Here is a 27,577-nt window from a genome sequence, read left to right as displayed (position 1 = left end):
ATAATAAAATTAGAATATAAAATATATCAGACTTTGTCTATTTAAAATGAGTTAATAATAATAATAATAATAATAATAATTATTATTATTATTAGCATTTACATTATAAATAAATGTCAGAAAATTATTTATTTAATTATTGTTGTTATTATTATTATTATTATTATTATTATCATTAGTAGTATTATAAACATTTACAATATAAATAAATGTCATCAAATTATATTTATTTATTTAATTAATTATTTACTTGCCTTCCCTAGAGCTCCGTTGCTGTCCACTGGGGGTCCCTGCTTTTAATGTTGTTAGGAAGCATCTGCTTAACTTAATTTATTCCTTAGCTTCAACCATGGAGCTGTTGTTTTGAGCCATGCAAAATTAATCTAAATGTCCGGTTATCAATACAGAAATGAATTTGTATATACTCTTAACAAAATAAACGTTATTCCGGCGGTCGGAGCTGCTGAACACATAATTCCAGTCAGGCATTATTCGGGGCAGCGCTTAAGGGGTCCTGATTCTGCTGTGTTAGCATTAGCGTTTAGCGAGTCTCCTTCATCTGTCGCCGGTGCTCCGTGACCCGGTTCTGCTGCACAGGTTCGACCCGCACTCTCCGGTTAGTGCGCTTTAAACCTTTTAAACTGTTCTATGTCTGCGTTTGCTGATGAGAGCTGAGTTTCAAAATGAACTTTCAGTTTGATCCAGGCCGCTTCGAACCGATCCAGTTCGGTTCAAACCGGCACACGATTAAATTAACATTTGCAGATTATTTTTTGTCTTTTAGGTTTTAGAAATAAAATTTCAATACTACAAATTATTATTTTCCTGTGCATTTAACAAATAAACATGGGCATGTCTGCAACAGACTGTTTTTAATAGTTCGTAATAATAATAATAATAATGTTATTATTATTGTTATATATTTTGTATCGTTATTAATAATTGTTATTGTTATAAATTATTATAATTTTAGTATTTATAAATGATTATAAATTTAAAATATGACGTAAGATGTCAGAAAAGACGATTTTACAAGTTTGAATATTGTCCTCTTGTTTTATGTAACTTATAAATATTAACTTATAAATGACACACATCTACATAAATTTGAAATTCTTATTTTAAATGAGTTAATATTAGTAATAAATTTAGAATATAAATAAATGTTAGACTTTGCCAAATGAGTTGATGATAATGTTAATAATAATAATAGTTATTATTATTCTAAAATTATTATAAATGTGAAATAAATGAATTGTCAGAAAATGAATGACAGCAGAAGTTGTTCTCTAGTGTCATTTTAGCTAATAAATATTGTTTAATAAAATATATTTTAATAGTTTCTTTTGGAACGGTAGAAATCACTGATAATTTTCAAGTTACTGTACAGTGTATATTTTTTTATAATTGAATTTTTTAAAAATAAAATGATAATAACTAATGGAATAAAGTTCAAAGACATTTTAATAACATTAAAATGAAGTTTTGGTTCATTCGTCACATTTGAAATGGAAGAAACAATTGGATGCATTGCATTGTGGGATGCAGTATTCAACATTGTATGCACAGTATGTGTTGTTGTGTACTGCGCACTTGCAGTAGTTTGTTCAGGTGTTCTGTGTATAAGATGTGTTTGCATACTGTGCTCAGCGTACAGGGTTTGTTCTGTACTGATCCTGGAGAAATGGAGTCTCCTGAGGCTGTATTGTGTGTGTGTGTGTTTACTTTGACCACACCTGATGTACTGTAGAACGACACACACACACACACACACACACGGATATTATTATCCGCCTTTCTTCTGTGAGAAAACTGTGTCTGATCCCTTGATTTGTGGCATCATTCATCACACAGTCAACTTTAAGACTCGGTGTCAGGGGTTTGATCACATGACTAACCCCCAGCTTGAGTAATAGTGAAGAAAACGCCTCTAAATATCACTTACCTTGAGTTTGTGGTTACACAGACTATTACAATCACTGCTTGTGTTTGCAGATATAATGGCTGTTCCTCCAGCGTTCGCAGACCTGGGAAAGGCTGCAAAGGACATCTTCAACAAGGGTTACGGTAACACGCTTCTCTCTCTCAGCTCTGCAGAAAACACTCCTTTCAAACATGCATATTGTGTTATATTTACACACGTGTGTTTCTGAAGGTTTTGGGACGGTGAAGCTCGATGTCAAAACCAAGTCTGCTAACGGAGTGGTGCGTGCTTTCTGTATTACTTTCTTAATTCACATTTTCTGTTCATCCATGTACGCTTTTAAGGGTTTCTGTTTCAGGTCTTAATCCACCCTTCCATAAATCAAGACTTTAAAAAAGTCTTAAATCAGAGCAGGAAGTCATAGCATTAAATGTTGCATGAACTGCAAAAGATCATTATCTTCCTCAGTTTTTTTGTCTTGTTTCCAGCACAAATATCTAAACATGCTTACGTCAAGGTACATTTACTGGAGATGCAAAATAAAGAAATCAAGTCTTGTTTTATGCAAGTTCATAAACTTTTCTTTTTTTTTTTATTATTATTTTTTTTTATTATTTTATTCTTTACAAATTAAAAATATGGTTTATACATATTTTTAATGGTTTTACATAAAAATTGTAACTTGAAATAAAATAAAATAAACTGAAATAAAATAAAATTAAAGTATAAAAAAGAATTTATTTCAGAAGGCAACATTTCTCATTTTAATTTAGTTTGACTTTGAACAAAGTAAATAAACAATAAATAAATAAAAAATTATAAAATAAAAACTAAAGCATATAAAAAAAAATGAATGAAACTGACAAAAATACATATACACACACACACACACACACAAATTAACTAAAATTAAAATGAAAAAGATAATATAAACTAAAAACTAATTCAAAATATATTAATAAAAACAATAATAGTAAATTATACTAAAATAATACTGAATGGAAGTTGGGATTATATTTGAGAACATATTAATGTATTGTGCTTCCTTTAATTTATTCCTTAATTTAAAAAAAAAGGTCTTTAAAGCATCTTAAATTTACCTTCATCAAACCTGCAGAAACCCTGTTGAGAGGAAACATCTGAATGTAATGACTTTGCTCAGATGTCCTCCAGGTCATGCAGGCTGTTGTATAATATAAAAATGCCTCTGTTTTTGACTGTCAGGAGTTTAAAACATGTGGCACGTCTAACATGGACTCAAACAAGGTCAGCGGGAACCTGGAGACCAAGTATAAATGGGCCGAGTACGGACTGACCTTCACTGAGAAGTGGAACACGGACAACACGCTGGGCACGGAGATCACCGTGGAGGACCAGGTGCAGATACACACATCTCAAAAAATAACTTCATTATGATTCCTACAGTCATGGAGAACCTATATAGTGATGTCCTGACCTGGAAAAGCAAATCCTGACAATTTAAGAATACTTATACAGTATGTGTTAATACACATTACCAGTCAAAGTACTGGTAAATAAAAATACAGTAAAATTGTGAAATAGTTTTACAATTTAAAAAAGCTGTTTTCTTTATGAATATCTGTTAAATTGTAATTTATTTCTGTGATCAAAGCTGAATTTTCAGCATCATTACTCCAGTCTTCAGTGTCACATGATCCTCCAGAAATCATTCTGAAATGCTGATTTGCTGCTCAAGAAACATTTCTGATTATCATCAATATTTTCAAGTAAATGCACATTTCAAAAACATGAAAAAAAAAAAATATATCATAATTATTCCAAACTTTTGTCTGGTAGTATTTGTTTTTATAGTTACACTCAGTGCTAAAATCTTACTTCTTCATCTGAAATTCACTCTTTGCAGATGTTTTAACCACTAATGGATTATTTTACTTTTTAACCATTTCAAAATGATTAGCAAATTAAAACCATTTCACATTAAAATTACATTTAATGTTATCATCTGGGGTGCCTCAGCAATCCATTGTTTATTTTTTATTTAAATATTATGAAATATTAAATATATATTATAAATATATGAAATATATTGTCATTAATAATAATAATAATAAAATATTTATTTATTTATTAAATATAATTTATAAATGTATTATTAATAGCAAACAAATAAAAAGTAAACAATGTTATTTATAATGAATTAATGTTTGTTTAAACTATAGTAACAATTTGAAAACAGAAATGAATATTCTCAGTTATTGGTGAATAATATATTTAGCATTTTGTTATTTTTGTGTTTCTCAGATCACCAAAGGACTGAAGCTGACCTTTGACACGACCTTCTCACCAAACACTGGGTATGATGGCTTACTGTAAACGTCACATCATCAGTATCATGAGCTTGAGATGAGGTGATCTCTGAGGTTTATTTGTGTTATTTTAACAGTAAGAAGAGTGGCAAGGTGAAGACGGCCTATAAGCGTGAATACGTGAACGTGGGCTGTGATGTGGATTTCGACTTCGCCGGTCCTGCCATCCACAGCGCGGCGGTGCTGGGATACGAGGGCTGGCTCGCCGGATACCAGATGACCTTTGACTCCGCCAAGTCCAAAATGACTCGCAGCAACTTCGCAATCGGATACAAAACTGAAGACTTCCAGCTGCACACTAATGTGTAAGATATGCACCATCTGCGGTGCTTTAGCAGTCAATCTTTATTTATTTATTATTATTTATTCATGTAATTATTCAATATAATATAACATATTTAGTAGTAGTAGTATTGTTATTATTTTCTAATTATTATATAATTATTGTTTATCATAATATTAATAATATTATTTATAATTAATAACAATTATTATTTATTAATTAGCAAAAGTAATCATTATTTATCAACAGTAATGATACTGGTACTACTACAAATTATTGTTATTGTAGTAGTGTTTACGGTAAATAAACAATTGTCATTATTAATTAGAAAATAGAATTATATTTATTTGATATGAAATATTAAAATAATACAAATCTATATTATTTATAATGACAATATATAACTATTATTATTTAAAATAACTATTTATTAACTGATGATACTATTACTACTACTAACTATTAATATGACCATTATTGTTACTTATGATTAATACATAACAGTAATTAGTATTTTTATTTGTAAAAGTTTTATTAGTTTAATATTATTATTTATAATCAATTATTTTTGTAGTTATTATTGTGAATATAAATGTATACATAATAAATGTTTGTTTTATAATTAATAAATATTTGTATCATAATATTAAAAATAACAAAAAATTATATTGTTATTATAAATGACAACTGTTATTGTTTTTATTTATAATTAATAACAATTATTGTGATTATTACAGTATATAAAATTATTTAGTAAATATATTTTTATTAATTATTTACAATTCTTTATGATTGTTATTTATACTTAATAACAATTATTCTTGTTAACAGTGATGTAATAATTGTAATTTATTAATTATTGTTTATTTACTTGCTTGCACAGTGCCTGTGTTGATTGGAAACGTATTAATACTCGATGACCCGTGTGTTTCTAGTTCAGAATATTCCCTGTAGACACTGTAGATCTCCACCACTGGTGCCGTCCTCAATTACTGCCCTCAATAATCTGACGTTTAACAGCTCGTGACAGAGCTGCGTGAGGAACACGAGGAACGATCATCTCTCTGTTTGTGTGGCAGGAATGATGGGACGGAGTTTGGCGGCTCCATGTATCAGAAAGTGAGCCCTGATCTGGAGACGTCGGTGAATCTGGCCTGGACCGCCGGCAACAACAGCACACGCTTCGGCATCGCCGCCAAATACATGCTGGACTCCAGCTCCTCCATTAGTGTGAGTTTCACTGTGATACACCTCGTATAAGCTGGACGACTCGCAGTATGATGGGAGAGATTCGAGTCACAGATGCCACTTATTGTGTAGACCGCTTTATTTATTATAATGAGAACAATGACGTTTTTATTGATGCATCGCACCGCTCACATCTCTCATATGCTGTAGGCCATTTACAGCTTTCTCATGGTTAATGAGTATACTCCTGCTGTCCTCTGCTGGTATCTGCGTTTCTGTCACTCGTGTGTCATATTTCACAATTTGCACTTTGATTTGAATTCAGTTTCACCAAAGACTACAGTGACTGCTTCTGGGAGATTTTCCTTAACTAGCTTTGACGGTTTTGTTAGTTTTTGTAACTTTAACAATCATAGTTATGTATGTTTCTTCACAAAATGACAGTGTATTTTGTGATTATATACTGTTATCATGATAAAAAATTGGTCATACTGGCCACCTCTGTTTTGAGACTCTATTTTTAGACGACAAGAATCCTGAACCTGACTGTAAGAGTGTCTTTGTGTCACTGAGATGCATCAGTCATTTAACAGCATCTGTGTGTTTCTTTCAGGCTAAAGTGAATAATTCCAGCCTGGTTGGGATCGGCTACACGCAGACCCTCAGACCAGGTGGGTGTTATATGAATCATTCCATCCAGGTAAACCTCATTTTATTTTTTTATTTTAGTGTAAAACATTTTTACTTTTATTCTTTTTTTGTTTTGTATAAAATGTTTTATTTTTATTTTTTAAAAACAATAAGAAAAAATAAATAAATAAAATATATATATATATTTATATATTATTATTATTATTATTATTTTATTTTTTTATTTGTTGTATTGCATACTTTTTTTTTTATTTTGTTACTATTTGATTAATTTTGTTTCTGTTTTGTATAAAATATTGTTTTGTTTTTATTTTATTCTAGTATTATTTTATTTCATTTTTGTTTAGTTTAAAATATTTTAATTTTAAAAATGTATTTGATTTTATTTCTCTTATTAGCAGTAGGGTTAGTATATAAGTGCATTCTAACTGAAGTGTTTTTTTATACTGAGTGTTTCTGTCATATTCTATACAACTTGGAACATGAGTGCCAAAATGAATATCTGCATAAATGTCACAAAATGAAGCCATGACCATGTCATATTTCAAGTATTTATTTTATAGAAAATACTTCTAATTCTGGTGTGAAATGTGAGCCAGACATGAGTTTGTTCCATGCATTGCTTGCGTCTGATGCAAACTGTGTGTGTGTCCAGGAGTGAAGCTGACGCTTTCCGCCCTGGTCGATGGAAAGAACATCAACGCTGGAGGCCACAAACTGGGTCTGGGACTCGAGCTGGAGGCGTAACGCCCGGCTGAGCGTCGCGTTTCTCACAGGATCATCTGGAAGGGAAGAGTCAGAAATCTCCAGACGCAGACAGACGGCCGTCGAGTTTAAACCGAACGCTGAACCCAAACCTGCACCTCGTCTCTTATTTATTTGCAGCACTACTTTACTGTCAATATTTCTCTCCAAACCGGCGCTTTTGATCTGTATGTGCTTTCCTTTCCAGGCCAATTCTGAGTAATATGTAACCAAAAATGTAAATATTATTATTTACTCATTCTCATGTTGGTGCAAACCTTTATTTTGATAAACCTAAATCTTTATGCAGCTCATTTCTGTACAACAACAGTGACCACGACTGTCAAACTCCAAAAACAGCACACAATATATTTATTTCGCGTACTATAAACAAAGTCTTCTGAAACCATACAATAGCTTTATGTGAGCAACATAAATATACTCTGATAATTTTATGACTTCATGTCATTTTTGGAGCTTTCACAGACTGTTTTTGTGTGGAAAAGATTGTGTAAAAATGTTAAAAATAACCACATGTGGGTTTGGATCAACATGAGGGTGAGCAAGTGTAATTTTGGCCTGGACTTGTTCTGAATGTAGATGATGATTTGCACACGGAGCATCTCCTCGTGCCGCTGCTGTTTAGTGATGTCCGGACGCTTTTGTCAGCTGTTTGTTGTGGTAGTTCGGCTTTATCGTCCTTTTCTCTCTGCATTCAGGCTTTATGGTGTTCAAATGGGTTCTTTCGGCGTGAGATGTTGCGGATGTTTGACTTGACCTCTCCAGAAACACTCACACAGACATGGATGATGACAAGAGGCTTTCCCTGCTGAACCGCACAATCATGCCCTTCTGTATGTCGACCTTTGCAATAAAGTCCTAAAACTGGAGTTGTTTTGTGTTTTATTAACTACATTTAAAAAAAATGTTTATAATAGTTATAAATATATGAAGAGTTTATTTGCAAAAACATATAACTCAGTTTTTGTTTTTTCAAAAATCATATTTTTTATAGTTATGTTTTTATTGTTTTATTGTGTTAGCTAGCTGTATATGTTAGTTATTTTTTACCTAATCAAAATAACCTGACTGCAGTTTGATTGAGATGAATTGGAATGCACAATGAAAATACATTATTATTTATCTGTTATCTGTTTTTTTTTTCAAATGAACTCTTCATATATAAATAATAAAAAAGCAAAAGCAAAAAAATAAAATTATGATATATGACCGAGAGCAGCGGTTTCTGAGCTAGGATTGGTCAGTAATGTTTTAGGGCGGGGCTTAGCCAAATACAAATTTCGGTGTCAAATGTCCCGCCCAATAATTAGAAATGGCCAAATTTCCCCCCAAATATTTACTTCGCTCCATTATGCAGCGCTCTATTGTTAGGATGACAATAAGATTTTAAATATATATTTTTAGGCTGGTTTGTCTGAGTAGTCTAATAGCACGCGTCAGTCTCAAAATGATTAAAATGACCAATCAAATCACAGTGGGCGTGGTTTACTATTCACAGAAGCAGAGCGCGAATTTCAAATCGCGAAGCGTCAGTAAAACGTTGGAAGCGGGCGAGGACGAGGTAGGATGAAAGTAGTGAAACATTTAATATTTGACAACTCTTTTAAGATATTAATGTTAAATGACCGACAGTGATGCAAAATACTCAACGTTTTTTCTCAAATATGTCCGTTTTGAATTGAAAATATGGTATCGTTTACGTGATTCATGTCATTTCTAACGGAAGAGACAAGAAACTGTTGCGGTTTTGACTAATTAACATACAAATAAAAGTGCATGTGTGCCTATTATTAGCAAATAGTTTAAAATGATTACTTTCCAACTGGAATTTCCTTCAATGTTCCTTAAAAAAAAAAAGAAGAAGAAAAACAGACATGGTTATGGCCTTGTTTTGATTTACAGGATCCAAATATTCAAAATATGTATTTAAAATATTCCAGATTACAGTGCAGTAACTTTGTCTATTGAAAAAATTATACCACAAATACATATATTTGAAATGTATTTTCAGAAACAATCAGTAGTTGGCACCCTGAACAATTGAATACAAAACTTTCAATTATTACAAAACTTATTACAACGCATATTCTCAGTTGAACAACCTAAATAAATGACTGCAAATGTTTTTCTTCAGTCTGTTATGGTTGTGTATCACTATAAAGTCAGATTTTGAATGCTAATGTCAGACCATCGCCCACTGTTAACATGCTCAGCTGGATTCTGATGTCTTTATGGAGCTTCTTGTTCAGTTTATCAATGCTGATGGAGTCGATGTCGCCGCCTTCTGGGTTCACCACTCGACCGCTCCACAGCACCTAGAGGTCAGATATTTGATTTGAAAGAAATTAATACTTTCATTCATCGTGGATGCATTAAATTGATCAAAAGTGACGGTAAAGGCATCTATGACTCTACCAAAGATTTCACTTTCAATTAAACGTTGTTCTTTTGAACTTTATATTCTTATAAGAAGAATGCTGAGAAATTCAATGTATCGTGGTTTCCGTAAAAATATTGGGCAGCGCAACTGTTTTCAACATGATAATAATCAGAAATGTCTCTTGAGCAGCAAAACAGCATATTAGAATGATTTCTGAAGGATCATGTGACACTGAAGACTGGAGTAATGATGCTGAAAATTCAAGTTTTCATAACAGAAATAAATTACATTTTAACATAGATTCACATAGAAAACAGCTGTTTTAAATTCTAATAATATTACACATTTTTACAGTATGTCTGATCAAATAAATGCAGCTTTGGTGAGCGAAAGAAACAACTATTCGATGTGCATCATATATCATACGACATTGATGCACAACATCACTGAATGGAAAAATTATTTTGAGTTTATCTCTCACAATTCTGACTTTTCTTCTCAGAATTGCGAGAAAAAAGTAGAATCGTGAGTCTGAGTTGAAAGTCTGAATTTTGAAATAAAAAGTTGCAAATGGCTTTTTTAGTTTATAGTTTATATAACAGGCCATTGGCAATACCATTGTCCAAATATGTCATGGCATGATTGAATATGAACAAATAAGATTTTTTAGACTTTAATTTGACTGTAAAAGGCTGTAGTGCATGTGCTTTATGATGTTTTTATAGTGTTTTTTTTTTTTTATGGTGAAACTCCTGAAACTCCTTAATTTAGTTCATTCAGTTTTGATGGAACAGCTCTCAGGAATGCATCTCTGAGTTAAAAGCAGAAAGTTATTGTAGAAATGAGTGTGAACAGACATGATCACTCACGTTATCTATAGCGATTATTCCTCCTTTCCTGACCAGCTGCAGGGATTTCTCATAGTAGTTGTCGTAGTTGACTTTGTCAGCGTCAATGAAGACAAAATCAAACGTCTCTGCTTCACCAGCGGCCAGAAGCTCATCTAATAACACACAAACACGCACATTATAAGGTCGAAACACTCTGACATGTTCATCTTAACATCCTCAACACATTTCATATTTAATATGAATTAATTGGTTTTAATATGAAATTAAAAAAAAAACTCTTTAGACTTCCAGATGTCAGGACATCACTGTTCAAAGCAAATCTCACATCAGATGAGACCTGAATGTACTTCAATGTATATTTTAAACAAATTTTTTTTGTACTTTTTTTATGTAAATGCTCCAAAGAGTGTAATTATTTTATGACTCATGGCAAAGGTAAATTATGTGTGAAATTATGATGAATATCAAGTTCACATTAATGTCAATTTAGAAAAATTTAAATGCACATCCAGTTTATTTCCATGAATAAAAATAAATAAATAAATAAAATAAGACCATAAAAACCAATTTCATTACATGAAATAAAATGAATGTTGACTGAAATATATATTTTTTTAAAAAGTAAACCTATTTTATTTCAGCCAAGCCAATATTTTCATTAATTTTAACTTGATGCACTAAAATAAATAAAAAATTAAAGATATATTTAAAAAAAAAAACTAATAATAGTGAGACAATTTTCTAAAACTTTATTTAAACTATTTAACTAAAATTAAAATAAAATCTGTAATATATTTATAATAAATATAATAGTATCTCAACGATATTATGTTGACATATTGACATAATAATGAAATTATATTTATTATATATATATTTTTTTAGCTGTGTCAGACATGGGGGGGGGGGGATCCAGATCTTACCCAGAGTTTGCAGTGCTGGCTTCAGACGCACGTCTATTTTGTGCTCAACACAGGCCTAAGAAGATTTCAGAACATGAGAGGAAGATTATTAAATATAGTTTACATAATGTTGAATCCACAGGAAATAATCGAGCCTGATTGCTTAAAGCGGTGAAGGCTGATCACACAGGAGTTGAATGAATTCAGAGATCCAAAAACTGCATAATATATTTGTTTATTCATATGACAATCTAATGCAGTGCAGACAGGGATTCAATGAGAACATTTGAATCTGTAAGCTGTCAATTAGCAAACATCCAAAGCAAATATTATATTCATCCTTTGGAGCAAACTGGGGTTAAACATCGTTATTCATTTACCAAGTCTCAGGTTTAAATATTAACCTACATAAAGGCAGCGCTGAAGGTTTATGGTCTCTGATAAGGACAGATTTATGTGATTGTGGAAAATCCAGGTTTCCACTTCCTACTTAAAAATTTTATTATAGTAAATACTATACTTTGTATAGTGAGTTTATGAACAGTAAAGTGGACTACTAATGAAGTACTGTTATAGAAAACATTCAACAAATGGAAAAAAAGAAAAGCATAGTTGCTTCTTGCACAATAAGAGCAGAAATAGAGTCAGTGTCATATGTATCTCACCAGTGTCCAGAAAGGTCTGCCGATGTTGATGTATTCCTCACTGATGTCACACGCGATCAGTTTCCCGTCTTCAGGCAGGGTGAGCGCGATACTCAGCGCGTTATATCCCGTGTAAACACCTAAACACGCACCGACTGCTCAGACACGTCGAGTGATTGACAGAATATTTGTGCGGTGTATTATGAAGTTCCTTACCAATTTCAATGGCTTTCTTGACCTTGATTAAACTGGCTAGATTGGCCATGAACTGCGACTGCTCACAGGCCACCATGATCATGTTCAGCTTGTGCTCCATGGTTTTCTACACATGAAAACAATCTAATTAGAAATAATTAAACAATTTCTGAAATTAAGGTTCCCATTTGGGGAATTACAAAAGCAAACAAATTATTCTTAGGCATTTATTAGAAGTGATACTAGTCTTGATGCCTTCAGATTTCCTTTGGATTTTATTGCTGTTATCCATATGAAAGCCACAGACGTCATTATGAAGAGAAATACAAACCTGGCGTAGTTTTTTGAGGGCTGGATGTTCCCTCAGCGAGTGATCGAGGAGGTACTGCATCACTGGATCATCTTTCCTTCCTACGTGACTTTTACCCGACGACATTCTGAACAATTTAGATTTGCGTTTGCCTTTACAAAGAAGAAATTAGAGAAAGAAATTCATTTTGGATACACTGCATGTTACGTACGCTAGTGGAAATTTATTAAGACAACATCTTTAATCTTTTACCTGCAGGTGGGATTTTGTGCAATTATTATTATTTTTACTATTTTTATTAATTTACTTGTTTTTGTTATTGATTTACAATTTCAACATAAAATAAGCAGTTTAATTTAATAATTTTTTTAAAAACTTTTTCACATGCATTTTTTTTAATTATTATTATTTATCTATTTGCAATGTCAACATAAAATTGTGATTTTTTTTTTTTGTATTCTTAAGCAGTTTTCACTGACACCTGTAGAAGGGTTTTTGTGCAATACCACATGCAATTTGTTTTTACAATTATCATTAATTATTATTATTATTATTTTTTTTTGGCAGTTTCAACATAAAACTGTGAGGTTCGCACTCATACAAAAGCTGTTTTATTTTAACCAAAACACATCAGTTACTTTATTTTAGTTCTTTTTTCTCCCTATGCTTTCACTTTTGATTACTCTGCACATAATAATCATAAACATTTTGCATAAGAGATGTTTTTGAACTTTCCAACAGCATTTTTTATTTTTTTGAAGGCTATATAAAATAGTACAATGCACTTATTATTATATTTAGGTGGAAACTCTAAAATAGTTAATGTTTTAATGAACAGTTTCCCACCAAGCTTACTTTTATTAAAAAATACAATAAAAAAAAAAGTTTATCAAAAGTTGATTAACACTTGATCTTTATTTTTTCACTGGCTCAGCTGAAATGTAAATAGTCATAGCCATTCAATGACCTTTATTTTTATATATATCTACATTAATTGTGTGCTGGGTCTTTAATTGCGGCTTGTTGTATCAAAGTACATAAACTTCCGGAAAGAGAAACGGGTCACTTTCTTTGGCACTCACCCACATAATATCCCGCTATAAAAATCACTCCCAACGTTGCTGAGCCTATAAGTGCTTCTTTGGAGAAGTTATGAAATAACATGATTGTTATTATTATTATTAACGCTCTGTCAGAAGGTCTTTACATCTGACAGAGATGAGCGCGAGCTACACGTGTGAACGCGGTTACCGTAAATCACACTGTATGTGCGCATTTGACCAAGTTCTGTGTGACTAATGTGCTTTTTTTTTTTTTTTATTAAATTAGGATACGTTTATGCGATATGATACTCCCATGTTATTACTTTTAGATAACTTTTGCGATTGTTTGCAGTCTGATTCCCTATAATTATGAGGATTAAGGCGGTGTACGCGACTATGATTTGCAGTTATTAGTCATGATGACTAAAATATGTGTGTGTGTGTGTGTGTGTGTGTCTTTCAGCTAAAACTCCCAAAGACAAGACTCTGTTTCTCTAATTTATAAGGATTCACATATTTCTGTGTCTTAAGAAATTAATTGTTAGTGGGTTTGTATTTGCGCTTAAACTCGGAGAATTACGACACGCGTCGCGTGATCACATCACATCCACATCCAGATCACATGACACCGTAGTTGATATTTATTTTTTGACATATGCATTAAAGCGTTTAATGTATTTACAGCTGTAGTGTGTGAGATTGTAATTTTAACTAACTTTTTTTTTTTTAACTATCTCGAAATGGTGTTTTCTGCTCCGTATCCACTGACGCTTGTGGTCAAATAAACGAGTAAAACAACAGCAATACTGATGCGCCTTTGACGGCTCATAAAGCATGTTAAATCGGATTTGCGTTATTAAAAATGATACATGCGTTTATTAATAACCTAAAATAACCTGAATTCATTATTCGACACATGCATGACTGCACAACAAACCACGCGATTATCATCAGCGATCATTTGCATCTTGTAATAAACCGATGTAAAGCTGCAACTCACTGTGAGTCAGTGTTGTTAGTGTCTGGTTTCTTCTCTGCTGATGCTGCTGCTGTTCTCTCTTTCCTATAAAATGGCTTCAGTTTGGGGGTGGAGATTGTCCACTTGATGGATATGAAACATGACGCAATAATCCGTTTGTTTGTTTGAAAGCAATGCTTGGAAAAATGAATAGACAGTCAGTTATTCCATGAAGTGCACCAAACAAAATTCAATGAAGTGCTGTTAAGTGTTTTGCAAACTTAATTTGAAAGGGATTGTTTTCTCTGTATTTATAATCAAAATAATTTATTACATCATTAATAATAATTTTAGTATGATTTAATTTATCAAATTTTATAATTGATTTAATTGAGCTACTATTTATATGTATATATATATAATGTAATTTAGATATTTATACATTTTTAAAAGTTTACTAATTATTTAACTATCTATTAATTAAAAATAATTGTTTACATTTTAAACATTTAATTTGATCTACTAATATTATTAATATAATAATAATATATATAATTAATAATAATTTATTAGTATAATTTATTTATAAGCTTTTTTTACATTTTAAAATGATTTAATTTGATCTACTATTTTTATATCTATATTATTATTATTATCTTTAATTTGGATATTTGTACATTTTTAAATTTGACTATTTAACTATCTACTAATTAAAAATTAAATTATTTAAATTGTTAAACATTAAAATATAAACTCTACTATGTATATCTACTATATTTATATAATTTCTATTGTTACTTTTTTTTTTACTTTAAATATTTAATATTAATGTGTTTTTATTGCCAGACATAGAAATAGTATTAAAATATATATCTAAAACACATGGCTAGATTTCTCCTAACGTTGAAGGATAATGTTTTTAATGCCACTGGCTCTATTCAACTTGTGCATGTTTATAAAGCTTATTCTGTTATTCATAGGCAACCTTGAAGCTGAGTGATTTATTTTGGCATATAAATCAAAGCTGTTTGGTTAGGGACTTTCAAATATTTGTTTAATGCAGAAAAGGTGTGGTTTCATAACAGCATATCCAAACTAAAGACCATTTAATCAACGCATCTCAGGATTGCAGTTTATTTGCTGTTAGCTTTGGGAATATTTAGTCTGAACATGATATTGTAACTGATATTAATAGAGTAGTTTGTAAATAAAGATTACAGGATTTAACGTGATTTTGCAGTATAATCAGTGTGTTTGGAGAGGCTGTAGTTCTTGATATTCGCCAGCAGGTGGCGCTCTTATACTGTAATGCATGAGTCTGAAGCACATTCTGCAGGTCATGATGACTTGCAGGAGTTTGTTTTCAGAAATGAATCACAAGAGGCAGAAATATAGCACACCATCCATAATCCACTTTTATTTTCATTATAAATTAATGTGCACTCAAACTTGATTTTGTAGAACATTTCATTTTCAAAGTATGAAACTTTAGACTCAAGAAAAGTAAAAGGAAATATATTTAGAGAAGAGCAGCCTGAAATGTTTGCTGACACGTCCGAACGCTGTAAATCTCCTGTTGTCTTCTTTTCTGTATTTACTGTATATGACGAACAAAATGTTTTGAAATTTTTTAACTTCAAAAATTAATACTTTTATTCAGCAAGGATGCATAAATTAATCAAAAGTGGCATTTATAATATTACAAAAGATTTATATTTCAAATAAAAGCTGTTCTTTTTCTTTTCTTTTCTTTTTACTTTCTTTTTATTGAAGAATCCTGAAAAATGAAATTACATTTTACAATATATTCAAATAAATAACAGCTATTTTAAGTTGTAATAATATTTCACAATATTACTGTTTTTCTTGTATTTTTAATCAAATAAATGCAGCCCTGGAGATCAGAAGAGACAAATATTTGTATAAATATAACATTGTAGCCATTTTTATTTTTAATGAATTTTATTCACTTCTATGATCTTTTTTAAGTCACATTTCTGTGAAATTACAAAGTTTGTTTTACATTGCACATAAATTAACAACCCAAAGCAGTACTAAAATTGCTCAAAAAGTAAACAAAAATATCCTTTTGACTGCCACACCTCTCAAAGGATTAAATCAGCTTAATGTTTCATTGTATTATGACATTTTGAATATGCCAAGTCATTTTATTGTAACAACATTTTGTAATATTACTTTATTTACTGTATTTTGATCAGAAGAGACTTCTATAGTGGATTTTTCGAAAAACGAAATCATAAGTATCATGTGACCAACTGTCAGAGCACCTGTTCTTCACTGTTTAAATGATGCTCCTGTCAATCAATCAGAAAGATCAGAAAGCATGATGGGAAGATCTGGACGGTGTGTCATGTGATCGATCACATCTCAGGTTCCTCTTAAAGCGTGTGACGGCATTAATGCCGCAGTTGAACGCTTGAAGGTTTTTATGGACTTTTCCTCTGGATGGACTTCAGAGCCGTGTGTCAGAGTGACTTATGGGCTGAGAGAGGGTCCAGAGCCGAGAGCCCAGCTGGCATCCATCAGCCCAATGAAAGCGGTAATTGGGCAGCATTTGAAGGCTGGTATTCGTAATTAAGTTGCTGGAGCCGTGATTTCTGCCCGTATAAAGGCGGCATTGAGCTGTTTCTGCTGAGTTGTGCATGTGTGGAACTCAACACTGTCATCAGTGCGTTCCTCTGATCTCAGACCAGGTCTGCTGTTGGTGTTTGACTCCCGCTGAGATAATCATGCTGCTGATTCCCAGACATCAGCTTTGATATTAGACTGATAGCGCAGTCTACAGCGGTTTTCTGCCAAACATAAATACCCGATCAGGTAATATTGAGGAGACAGAACAAAACATCTGCATTTGTTCAATTAGTTTCATTATTTTTCACTCTGAAGTGGTGCATGAACACAGTTTTCACGAGGGATGCATGGCGCTCCAAATAAAACTGGATGTACAAGCAATACATTCTGAAGATATTTTTGATAGTAAAAGGTATCAGTTAGACTACTTTTATTATTTACTGTCAGTTTGAAATGTATTGCAATTTTATTTTAGTATTATTCATATTTTTAATTAGCTTTCATTTTAATTTTAGCCTAAGCTTTAGTCATTTTTATATGTGCTTTTTGTATTTTTATTATGAAATATTTCTATTTTTTTTTATTTCAGTATTAGTAATTTAATCTTATTTTAGCTAATTGCCAAAACAGCATTTCTAATTTCCATTTACATTTTTCAGTAATTATTTGTATGTAATTTATTCCATCTAATATTTTTTTTAATTTTATTTCAGCTTTATTTCAGTTAGCAGAAAATAGTTTTAGTTTTTCGATGTAGTTTTTGTATTTTTTATTTTAATAGTAAACATTTCAATTTTTTTATTTTATTTTGTCATTTCAGTTTTAGTATTTTTAGTAATTTAAACTTATTTTATTTCAGCTAGTTGCCAAGGAAGTAATTCTAAGATTCAGTTTTAAATTTTAAATCTAATATTTATATATTCAGCTTTATTTCACCGAGAAAAAAAAAACAAATTTCACTTATTATTCACAAATAATTAAAGAATTTGCAAGTAACACATTGAATAAACATGATTTTTTTTTTAAAGTAGAAAATAGTAGTATTTTCTTGTAAAACATACTTAGATGTCTTATTTACAACTCAGATGTTTTATATATATATATATATATATATATATATAAAACATCTGAGTTATAAATATATATATATATATATATATATACAGTGTTTTAATAATAACACTTGTTTATTGCAACCTTTAGTGTTGTGTTAAATTGAGAGGTTTGGCCTCTTTTGATGAAAGTCTTTGCATCGTGAAACCTATTGTTATGCTGGTGATGAGCACTTTTGTTGATGTCTGTAGTTTTTAACATTGTATAATTGAATTATGAATACAGCTATGAACCATAAAATGCACATCCAGTCAAATATCATCCCGTAATGTGTTTTTTAAGAGCTCCTGCGTGTGAGGTTTCAGTTTGAAGCGTAACTTTAATAGTTTTTCCTCTGACGTATTCAGATGATGGTGTTCAGATCTCCAGCACATGTTGTGCTCATAAATGAGTGATACTGAAACAATATTTGTGCTTTGACATGCAGGCTATTCAGAGCAGAGGTCAGATATGGCAGCGCTCTGCTATATTTGTTTTTATGATGCCATATTTCGTGTTTATGTGGAAAGCGGCGCTGCAGAAGATTCATGCGGCTGTCATTGATGTCTTATTGCAGCAGAGCCTCGTCTCCTGTAGTTTTCACATGTTCGCAGTGGTTCTGATGTCTCTGTGTTCATCGTAAAGTGAGAGAATGTGGACGGAACCATCCAGTGCTAAAACATTCAGAACATCTTAGCAACTGCATTTCTGGTTAATCCTGATGGAACATAAATGTTCTCAGAGAGTTTTTTAAGAGTGAAGAAGTAACAGTGAAGACAACAATTGTCTTTGATGGTTTCTAGCATAAGATAATAAATTACCAAACACATTTTCTATCTGCCCTAAAGGGAAAAATAATAATTGTTTGCATGGTGCTCCTAATTTTATTGCACATAAAAGTGTATTTGCATACAATACATTTAATATGTGTAAAATATTATGAAGATATTTTTATAGGTAAAAAGTATGAATTAGGCTTTACCTTTATAATTTACTGTAAAATATTTTATATTTAACAATGCATGTACTTTTACAGTAAATAATTGTTTTTATAAATAAAAAATATTAATCGCCTTTATAATTTGTTGATGCAGCAAAGCATAAGTTACCATTTCTGAATTTAATAATAATAATAATAATAAATACTTTTATCCATTGATCAAAAGATTTTAAATAAATGTTCTTTTATTGAACTTTCTATTCATCAAAGAATCCTGAAAAACAGATAATCTTAATCGGTATCTTTGTCTCATTTTCCAGTAAAATGGATCAAATTAAAGATTTAGTTAAATTAAAGATTAGAGAAGACTTGCGTTAAGAGAAAGCTTAATTTCTAACCATAAGTTAACTAATTCAAATTTAGTGAGATTGTGAAAAATAAATTTAAAAGAAAAATATTTTGTCTGAAGAATCTTAATATCTTGCACTATTTTGCTTCTCAAGTAAATAAATCAATGTATATTTAGGTATTTGGCTAGAATAAAAGAGAAAAGAATTTGTGTAAAGTTAATTTGAGTAGATTTCTATTTCAAATAAATTCTTCTTATTAACTTTCTATTCATGTTTCTTAAGCAATGATTTCTGAAGGATCACGTGACACTGAAGACTGGAGTAATGATGCTGAAAATTCAGCTTTGATCACAGAAATAAATTACAGTTTAGCATGCATTCACATAGAAAACAGCTATTTGAAATCATAATAATATTTCACTATTTTTACTATATTTCTGATCAAAAAATGCAGCCTCTGTGAAGCATAAGATGCATAAATGTAAAAAGGAGTGATGGTGATTTGAAATGAATCTGAGATGGAGTGATGAAATTGTTCCGTTTAGCCTGAGAGGAATGTCTTGAAGAGTTCTGCTGAGACACATGCAAGCGTTTGAGAAGGACAGCGCATCAATCTGAGCTGGAGAGCGGACATCTGTGAAATATTCCTGTGCTGTCTTTGGAGGGACTGTCGAAAACAGCCCTGAGAAATGCTTTGAGACGCGATGCCAGAGCTGATTTAAACACCTCAGCGGGGAGAACTTGGACTGCAGTTTCGTCCCGAAGCACGAACATCCCGGCGCTGGCGTTTAAATACTCTCTAAATTACGGTGTGTGTGTCTGTGGCAGAGGCCTGCGTGTGTTTGTGGAGCGCTTGTTGAGACTTCATTTATCTTACTCACTGCACATGTGTTCGCCTGTAAGAGTTTCCATGTGTGCACGTGTTCGAGTGAGTGAGTGTGTGTGTGTGTGTGTGTGTGTGTATTTGTATCCAGTCTGTGGCTAATTTTCAGTCTCTGCAGACTGGGAGAAAGCGGCCCGTCATTAATCACCTGTGCTTAATGCTTCAGAGGCTTTAAAACAACCGTGTAGCTTTGCACATTTCATCGCTTCACTCGCAAGTCTTTCCAGATTGTTCTGATGAGTTAAACATCACTAGTTCTACTGTATTAAACAGACATGAATTACACTTAAAATCTGGGATTTTTAATTTAAACCTGACAAATTGGTCCGAACTCTATAGCAACGCAGCGTATTTTGTGGGACACAGAAGCGCAGCTGTAATGATTCTGTAAACAGGCCTTCAGAGTGAGCGATCGTCTGTGTATCATCTGTGTTATTTGTGTTGACAACAAGATTATTAATGGAAGACAGGCTTTGACTCTTCTAATATGTGTGAGAGTGTTTCGTTTTGTCTGTTTGTGTATGTTTGGTGATTTACACCAAACACAGATCATCCTAATCGGTATTTTTGCCTCGTTTTCCAGTAAACATCTTTAAAACAAGATTGAATTAAAGGGGTCGTTCAGCCAAAAATGAAAATGTATACTCACCTTCAGGTCATCCAAGATTAGGATGAGTTTGTTTCTTCATCAGATTTGGAGGAATGCAGCATTGCATCAGTGTCTCAGCAATGGATGCTCTGCAGTGAATGGGTGCCGTCAGAATGAGAGTCCAAACTGCTGATAAAAACATCACAATAATCCACACCACTCCAGTCCATCAGTTAACATCTGGAGAAGACAAAAGCTGGATGTTTGTAAGAAACAAATAAGACGTTTTTACATCAAACCGTCACTTCCAGCTAAAATATGAGTCCATAATCCATAATAATGCGAAAAAGTGTTCTGGTCTGAATCAGGAGAGAAATCTGCACAGATCAAGCACCGTTTACAAGCCAAAACGGCTCTAAACAAATACGTGGCTGGATTTTGATGTGAGAGACAACAGAAGACTTTTTCACTGGAGGAAGCGTCATTATAGATTATAGACTCTTATTTTAGCCGGAAGCGACTGTTTAAGGAAAGAGTTGTAAGAAACAAATCCATCATTAAGGTGTTTTAACTTTTAAATTTAAAGCTTGTCACTTCTCCAGATGTTAACTGATGGACTGGAGTGGTGTGGATTATTGTGATGTTTTTATCAGCAGTTTGGACTCTCATTCTGACGGCACCCATTCACTGCAGAGCATCCATTGCTGAGACATTCCTCCAAATCTGATGAAGAAACAAACTCATCTACATCTCGGATGGCCTTCAGGTGAGGACATTTGGCTAATTTTCATTTTTGGTTGAACTATTCATATTTTCCTTGATTACATAAATCAAGGTTTGGAATAAGAATAATAAACATAAAAGAAGATATTGTCTTCTGAGTCTTAATATCTTTCACTATTTTACATCTCAGTTAAATAAATGTCTTTTTTTATGGGTTTTTAGATGTTTTCCTGGACAACAAGACAAAAAATGTAATGATTTTGAGGTTTGAGCAGAATACAGGAAGGAAAATGTACTGAAAGATGGATTTGTTCAGATGGGCTGAAGCACAAGAGTGATTGTTGTTGTTCTGTGTTACTAATATACGAGCGTGTGGTCAGTCGGCGGTCACGTCTTCATGTAGGATCAGCGAGAGACTAAAAGTGAGCGAGTCGTGCGTTGGACTGCCAGCTCAACTCCAGGGAAGCTGTGGGTTTGGTTTGTAACTAAAACATGCATATGGTCCAGCGCTGCGACTCTCGGAGTCTCTTATGATGAATATTTAAAGGAACTGTGTTTTAAGTTTGCACACCGCAGTACACATGGTAATGCAGAGGTTTGAGCCAAGAAATTGCAAAAATGCACAAAAACAAAAAATGTGGTGTGGTCAAAAATGCCCATATCTGCAAATCATTTGCTCCATTTAGCCTTTTGTGCTTTTTTTTTTTTTTTTGCAAAGAAAGGACAAGAAAATGTCTTGCATATATACATGTCTGTCTTATTCTAGACAAAGCAGTCTAATTTGGTTCAATAGCAGAGACAAAACCATAACTTCATCTTCTCTTTTATGCTGATGTTATAGGTCCTAAAATAAACCTCTTTAACTGAATTTATGTGACTCTTTGTTTCCAGAATATCTTTCCATTTTAATTTTAGACTGAATGTGAAAAGTTTTTATAATAGTGTAATTAAAAACAATCAACATTCCCCGCTGGGAATTATTAACAAATTATGAAATATTACTAATTAATTAATGAATTTACTGCTTTTGATGTAGGTTTCTACTTAAAATGCTTTCAATTTAAATTAAATTATTTCTGCAGATAAATGCCTTGCCTGAATATGAAATTCTACATTGTGTCTATATATGTATACATTCATATCACATAAACTACATAATAGCACTGCATTATATTATGCAACCTACTTCCTTATGTGTTATTTCATAATTCTGATGACTTTTATATTTGCATCAGTTTGTTTGCTATATTATTGACATTAAACACTAACCTGTGATTGTCCATGAATTATAGATTTACGAAGACTTTCTAATATGAACCACTAAATAAATTTTCACAGACAAATTGAAGTTAGAGGAACAGTTTAATGCTCTTCTGGAGAAATAAACTGATGGATGCTTTATTTTCATCTCTAAAACTGTACGATTTACTGTAGAACAGTGGTTTATAAACTGTAAAATAGATTAATATGCTGTTTTATATACTGTGCATGAATTACTGATGTGTTCAGTGTTTATATAAATATTTATTTGCGACTTACTAATATTATAAATTATTACCAATAGGTTTGCTTAATTGCTTTTTATACCTTTTTATATAAAATGCATACCTATTATATTTATTTTAGATCTTAGAAACATTTTTCTTTAGGACCTGATTTATTTAACCCGTGTAAAAAGTAATGCAAAGGCTCATAAACTCCAAATGCTGTGGGCAATCAAAAGTATTTTAAGAGGAAAAAGGTTCAAACTTGAACACACAAATCAAATACATTTTTGAAATTGCTGAAATGTAGAATAACTGTTCAAGAATGCAAAATTATGTTTGTGACAGATGCATTTGTTGATTAATTTGACTATATATATATATATATATATATATATATATATATATATATATATATACACACCTTGTTTTTTTATTATTATTGTTATTATTATTATTATTATCTAAGGTTATATTTATTGCAAGGTTAACATAATGTGATGCAGATTACAAATTGAGCCAAACGCCACATATAAAATCTTGTTTTTAGTGTTTAACCAATGCAATCCAAATTCAAATACACAACGAATCGAGTTATTCTTTAATTGCTGTCGTTTTTCCCTGAGTTGCACAGTAAAAACATTTCTCCCCCACAAACTTTAAAATATAATTCAAGTAAATTTAGAAATAAACATGCAAATTTTGGCTATAAGACATTACACAGTGTGGCTTGTTTCTTATGAGAGAATTACGTCCGTAACAGTTTAAATAAAGCCATGTGAGTCTTGTTTTATTTCATTCGCTTTAAAGCTAACTTTAATAAATAATGGTCCACTAGTTAGTCCTGAGGCGAACAAAAACATTTGAAAAAATCAGTTTCTCACTGATATCCGAGCCCAGAAGCAGTGGTCAGTCTCTGTCCATAAAGAGTGTAGGGAGAGTAAAACGGGCCCGTGGCGGTGGGAACCGGCACCGGCACGCTGCCCGTCGGTAACGGGCTTTTGGAGTACGGATGATAGCGCGGGCCGAGCCCGAGCGCGTGATGAGGGGTCCTGAGTGCCAGTGGGGCTCCTGGTATGTGACAAGCCATGGTTAAAGAGTTGGGATATCCCATAACCAGCTTCTCAGCGAACGCAGTGTGAGTCCGCAAATGGCTCAGTAGCTCCTCTGAAGACGAGAAGCGCTTGTCGCACGGACCGTTCGCGGAAACCCAGTTGCAAACGTGCGTCTGGGAATCGTTGGGAATCACGAAGCCATACGGGTATAACGGGTGTCCCGGGAACGAGGGTGTAGAGGGAGATAACTGGTGCAGGGAGTGGCTGGGGTACATAATCGGGTATCCGGACTTTAAGGCCGCGGCGGCGCTGTCGTGCGAGCCGCTGGATGATAGATGGCTAGCGCAGTGGTAGCTCAAGCAGAACGGGTCTCTGCACAGACTGCTGGACATGATGGATGGAGGAGAGGCTCCGGCGAGGGGACTGGACCCCGCCTTGCTGCTGAGAGCGCCAGACAGCTGAGCATTAATCAGCTGACCGCCGCCGGGTTTGCTTGGATCCAGAGTCACGCTGTGGGATAGGAAGGGTTGAGGGTAAGCGGGGTACGCCGCGGCGAGGGCTGCAGGGTAAGGTGTGAATACGGTGTGACCCGGTCTGTAAGGAGAAACCGGCGCGACGAGTCCTGATCCCAGAGCGGATGACACCGAAGACGCCGGGATGCTGTCGGATACGGATGGTTTGGAAACATCCTGTTTGCTCGTCTCGCTCTCGGTTCTCGTTCCGGATGCATCCGGCGTTTTAGCCGCGTCTCGTTCCTTCTTCCCCGTTTTATCCCCCGATCCGGGTTGAGGAGAGACGGAGCTGCAGGAGCTCGGGCTCCGAGGCGTGACCGGCCGGCAGGAGGCGCTCGGCACACGGAAACTCGATTTATCCGCACCTGTGTCTTTTCTCTCTGATGATTTGGCATATGGCTTGAAACTAGATTTGTCCTCGGCCCCGATGTCGCTGATCTTCAGCGGGCTGGATTTGCAGTCTTTGTCCGAAGCGACCGCTGAGAGTTTGGTGGAGGACGGCGGATCCGACTTCCCGATTTGGGAGCATGTTTGTGCGAGGAGGGCGAGGGGACTCTTCTTGGCATCCAACTGTGAAAATAGAGAGTTTTAAGGATATAAATATTCAGTATAATATGTATAAATTATAAAATTATATAAAATCTATTGAATTAATTGCAATGTGTGACCCTGGAGCACAAAAGCAGTCATCAGTAGCACAGGTATATTTGTAGCAATAGCCAACAATACATTGTATGGGTCAAAGTTATCCATTTTTCTTTTATGCCAAAAATCATTAGGATATTACGCAAGGATCATGTTCCATGAAGATATTTTGTAAATTTCGTACTGTAAATATATCAAAACTTAATTTTCGATTAGTAATATGAAGCTAAGAACTTCATTTGGGCAACTTATCCTAACAAACCATACATCAATGATTTATAAATCTCAATTTCAAAAAATTTGACCCTTATGACTGGTTTTGTGGTCCAGGGACACATATAGTATATAAATATTAAAAAAATATTCAAAATCATGCAACTGTTGCTGTCCACATTACATGTGCATTTAATGAACAAGCGTTTCAGACATTTTTTAGGCTAAAAAAGGCATATTTCGTGTTTAATTATGTTTTGGCATTGAGCGTGACTCAGGAGTCTTAAATCTAAAATGCTGCAGAGACATTAAATCAAATGTCAGGAGGGGTTTTATTATATCCCTCGGTACAGGCAGTAAAATGTGTTTCCATATGGCAACATGCATTGTTTTCCTTTGCTTTATAACTAAAATAATTGCATTGCTGGAAATAGGTCAGTCTTCAAGGAAACCATTGACATGATACTATCAGATAATATTAAGCTATACGTTACATGTTGTGTTTTTTCATCCAACATTCAAGCACATTTCCTCACATTTTTCTTTTATACTTAGATTTTTTTTTCTGCATCTTTGATACTTTGTCTTTCAGAATTGTATAGGAATGAATAAAATTAATCAAGAAAATATGAATACATATGGCAACTCTGTTCCACAATGTAACTGCGTGATGCAATTCCTCATTAGAAATTATATAAATTATAATCTTTATAGTAACTGATCGCGCATAAACACTAATGTTTTTTTATTCTACAGAGAGCATAAAGAGCTCTATCGCGCTCAAAAGCGATTATCGAATTATAATTAACCTAATATCATTTTTTCACTCATTTTGAGGTTGTAAGAGTTTGAAATGTATAAATAGCCCTATATAAGTTCATAAAATAAGCATGCAATTAATTAAAATATTTTTGTTTTTGTGCCACATGCAGCTAAATGTTAAACGTTTCCCAAAAAGTAACTAGCCTACTACTTTTGTAATCGGATCGTTATTTTACGTTAAAAAAAAATACATACATAAATAAAAATAATAACAAATAACACATTATTTTTTAAAAAGGCCTAAATTGTTTTAACATATTGCGTAAAAGCGTTAAACATAATTAGCCCACTACTTTTGTAATTGGATCGATGTTTTAAATAAAAATAATAATAAATAATAAAAATATATATCGTTTTAACATATTGCGTAAAAGGGTTAAACATAACCTCTAGTCAATATTAGTGAAGCCTATTTTCCACGTGACACGGCTGCGTATTCACTGTATTACGCGTTGAAAATAAAGATCGGCGTAAAAAGAAGAAAAAAAGAACACTAAAGCGTTGTTTCGCGTTAACGTCCTCGGAAAGTGTCCGCTTTAACGTTACCTCTATGGGGCTGACGGGAGCGGACGGTAACGGCTGCAGATAGTCCGGGTGCAGGATGTGTCCGGTCCGAGCGCTCAGCATTTTCAACGGCGGCGAGTGCAGGAACGGTTCCCGGTGTCGCTTCTTTTCCCAAACGAGATCAACCACACTAAACACGGCAGACTCCGGAGGCAGTGTGATCATGTCCCACTTCTTTCCGTGTGATCTGGAAACGCATCTGTAGACGGACCAAAAGTAGCTCCCAAGATGCCAAACAAATAATAGGCTATGAGGGAAAACAGAATAATCCTTAAAGGTTGTTGCTGGGAAAAGCGTAGAATGAGAGTTCGGAGAGCATCTTCTCTTCTCTTCCGCGTCGCGCACTCACTTTGAGCTCAGCTCCGCGCACCAGAGATTAAAGCCTCCGCCGCCGGCCAATCACAGCGCGGCGTGAGGTGATTGACAGCTCCGGGGGAGGTGCGTCGCCGTTGTGGGAGTTTGTTTTGGCCATATTGAGGAAGTAAAAACAAAATCGCATCATTACATAATATTATTATGAAATAATTTCTCTGTAATATGAACAACACTAAAAAAGTGAACAGCACCGGGTTTATTGTTATTAAAATATATACACTGAAAAAAAATAACTTGTAGGATTTACTTTTAAAAAAATCTTAAAACACTTTTTAAGTAAATTTTACTGCTCTGTA

The 27,577-nt window shown here is 33.3% G+C and overlaps 3 protein-coding genes across 3 annotated transcripts; 1 reads left to right on the top strand and 2 right to left on the bottom strand.

Annotated features, from left to right (window-relative positions):
- The first annotated feature begins 465 nt into the window (after positions 1–465).
- Positions 466–8,028, top strand: LOC131550892 (voltage-dependent anion-selective channel protein 2-like). The gene is made up of 9 exons (XM_058793394.1): positions 466–616; positions 1,996–2,067; positions 2,156–2,205; positions 3,149–3,301; positions 4,208–4,260; positions 4,350–4,577; positions 5,635–5,785; positions 6,357–6,414; positions 7,050–8,028. Exons 2-9 carry the CDS (start codon positions 2,001–2,003, stop codon positions 7,139–7,141), a joined length of 852 nt encoding a protein of 283 aa, XP_058649377.1. The 5' UTR covers positions 466–616; positions 1,996–2,000; the 3' UTR covers positions 7,142–8,028.
- A 914-nt stretch (positions 8,029–8,942) lies between these two features.
- LOC131551491 (catechol O-methyltransferase domain-containing protein 1-like) lies at positions 8,943–15,849 on the bottom strand. The gene is made up of 8 exons (XM_058794496.1): positions 15,843–15,849; positions 14,485–14,547; positions 12,463–12,593; positions 12,153–12,258; positions 11,958–12,076; positions 11,314–11,368; positions 10,409–10,542; positions 8,943–9,474 (listed from the first exon to the last, which is right to left on the bottom strand). The coding sequence occupies exons 1-8, from the start codon at positions 15,847–15,849 to the stop codon at positions 9,322–9,324; spliced, it is 768 nt and encodes a 255-aa protein (XP_058650479.1). The 3' UTR covers positions 8,943–9,321.
- Positions 15,850–23,684: 7,835 nt separating this feature from the next.
- Positions 23,685–27,349, bottom strand: LOC131550882 (zinc finger protein 503-like). Its single transcript, XM_058793379.1, has 2 exons — positions 26,889–27,349; positions 23,685–25,232 (listed from the first exon to the last, which is right to left on the bottom strand). Exons 1-2 carry the CDS (start codon positions 27,069–27,071, stop codon positions 23,976–23,978), a joined length of 1,440 nt encoding a protein of 479 aa, XP_058649362.1. The 5' UTR covers positions 27,072–27,349; the 3' UTR covers positions 23,685–23,975.
- Between the last annotated feature and the right edge of the window lie 228 nt (positions 27,350–27,577).

Source organism: Onychostoma macrolepis, chromosome 12 (assembly GCF_012432095.1).
Source record: "Onychostoma macrolepis isolate SWU-2019 chromosome 12, ASM1243209v1, whole genome shotgun sequence".
NCBI lineage: Eukaryota > Metazoa > Chordata > Actinopteri > Cypriniformes > Cyprinidae > Onychostoma > Onychostoma macrolepis.
This window is presented reverse-complemented; position numbering and strand designations above follow the sequence as displayed.

What these genes read in the sequence shown, in the direction of transcription:
- LOC131550892 (XM_058793394.1), top strand. Translation starts at nt 2,001, where the DNA reads ATGGCTGTTCCTCCAGCGTTCGCAGACCTGGGAAAGGCTGCAAAGGAC. An exon ending in ACCTTCTCACCAAACACTGG is followed by an intron (nt 4,261 to 4,349) that starts GTATGATGGCTT and finishes TTATTTTAACAG; the next exon opens with TAAGAAGAGTGGCAAGGTGA. An exon ending in TTCCAGCTGCACACTAATGT is followed by an intron (nt 4,578 to 5,634) that starts GTAAGATATGCA and finishes TTTGTGTGGCAG; the next exon opens with GAATGATGGGACGGAGTTTG.
- LOC131551491 (XM_058794496.1), bottom strand. An exon ending in GCCAGCACTGCAAACTCTGG is followed by an intron (nt 10,543 to 11,313) that starts GTAAGATCTGGA and finishes GTGTGTTATTAG; the next exon opens with ATGAGCTTCTGGCCGCTGGT. An exon ending in GAATAATCGCTATAGATAAC is followed by an intron (nt 9,475 to 10,408) that starts GTGAGTGATCAT and finishes TCTGACCTCTAG; the next exon opens with GTGCTGTGGAGCGGTCGAGT.
- LOC131550882 (XM_058793379.1), bottom strand. Translation starts at nt 27,071, where the DNA reads ATGATCACACTGCCTCCGGAGTCTGCCGTGTTTAGTGTGGTTGATCTC. An exon ending in CTCCCGTCAGCCCCATAGAG is followed by an intron (nt 25,233 to 26,888) that starts GTAACGTTAAAG and finishes CTATTTTCACAG; the next exon opens with TTGGATGCCAAGAAGAGTCC.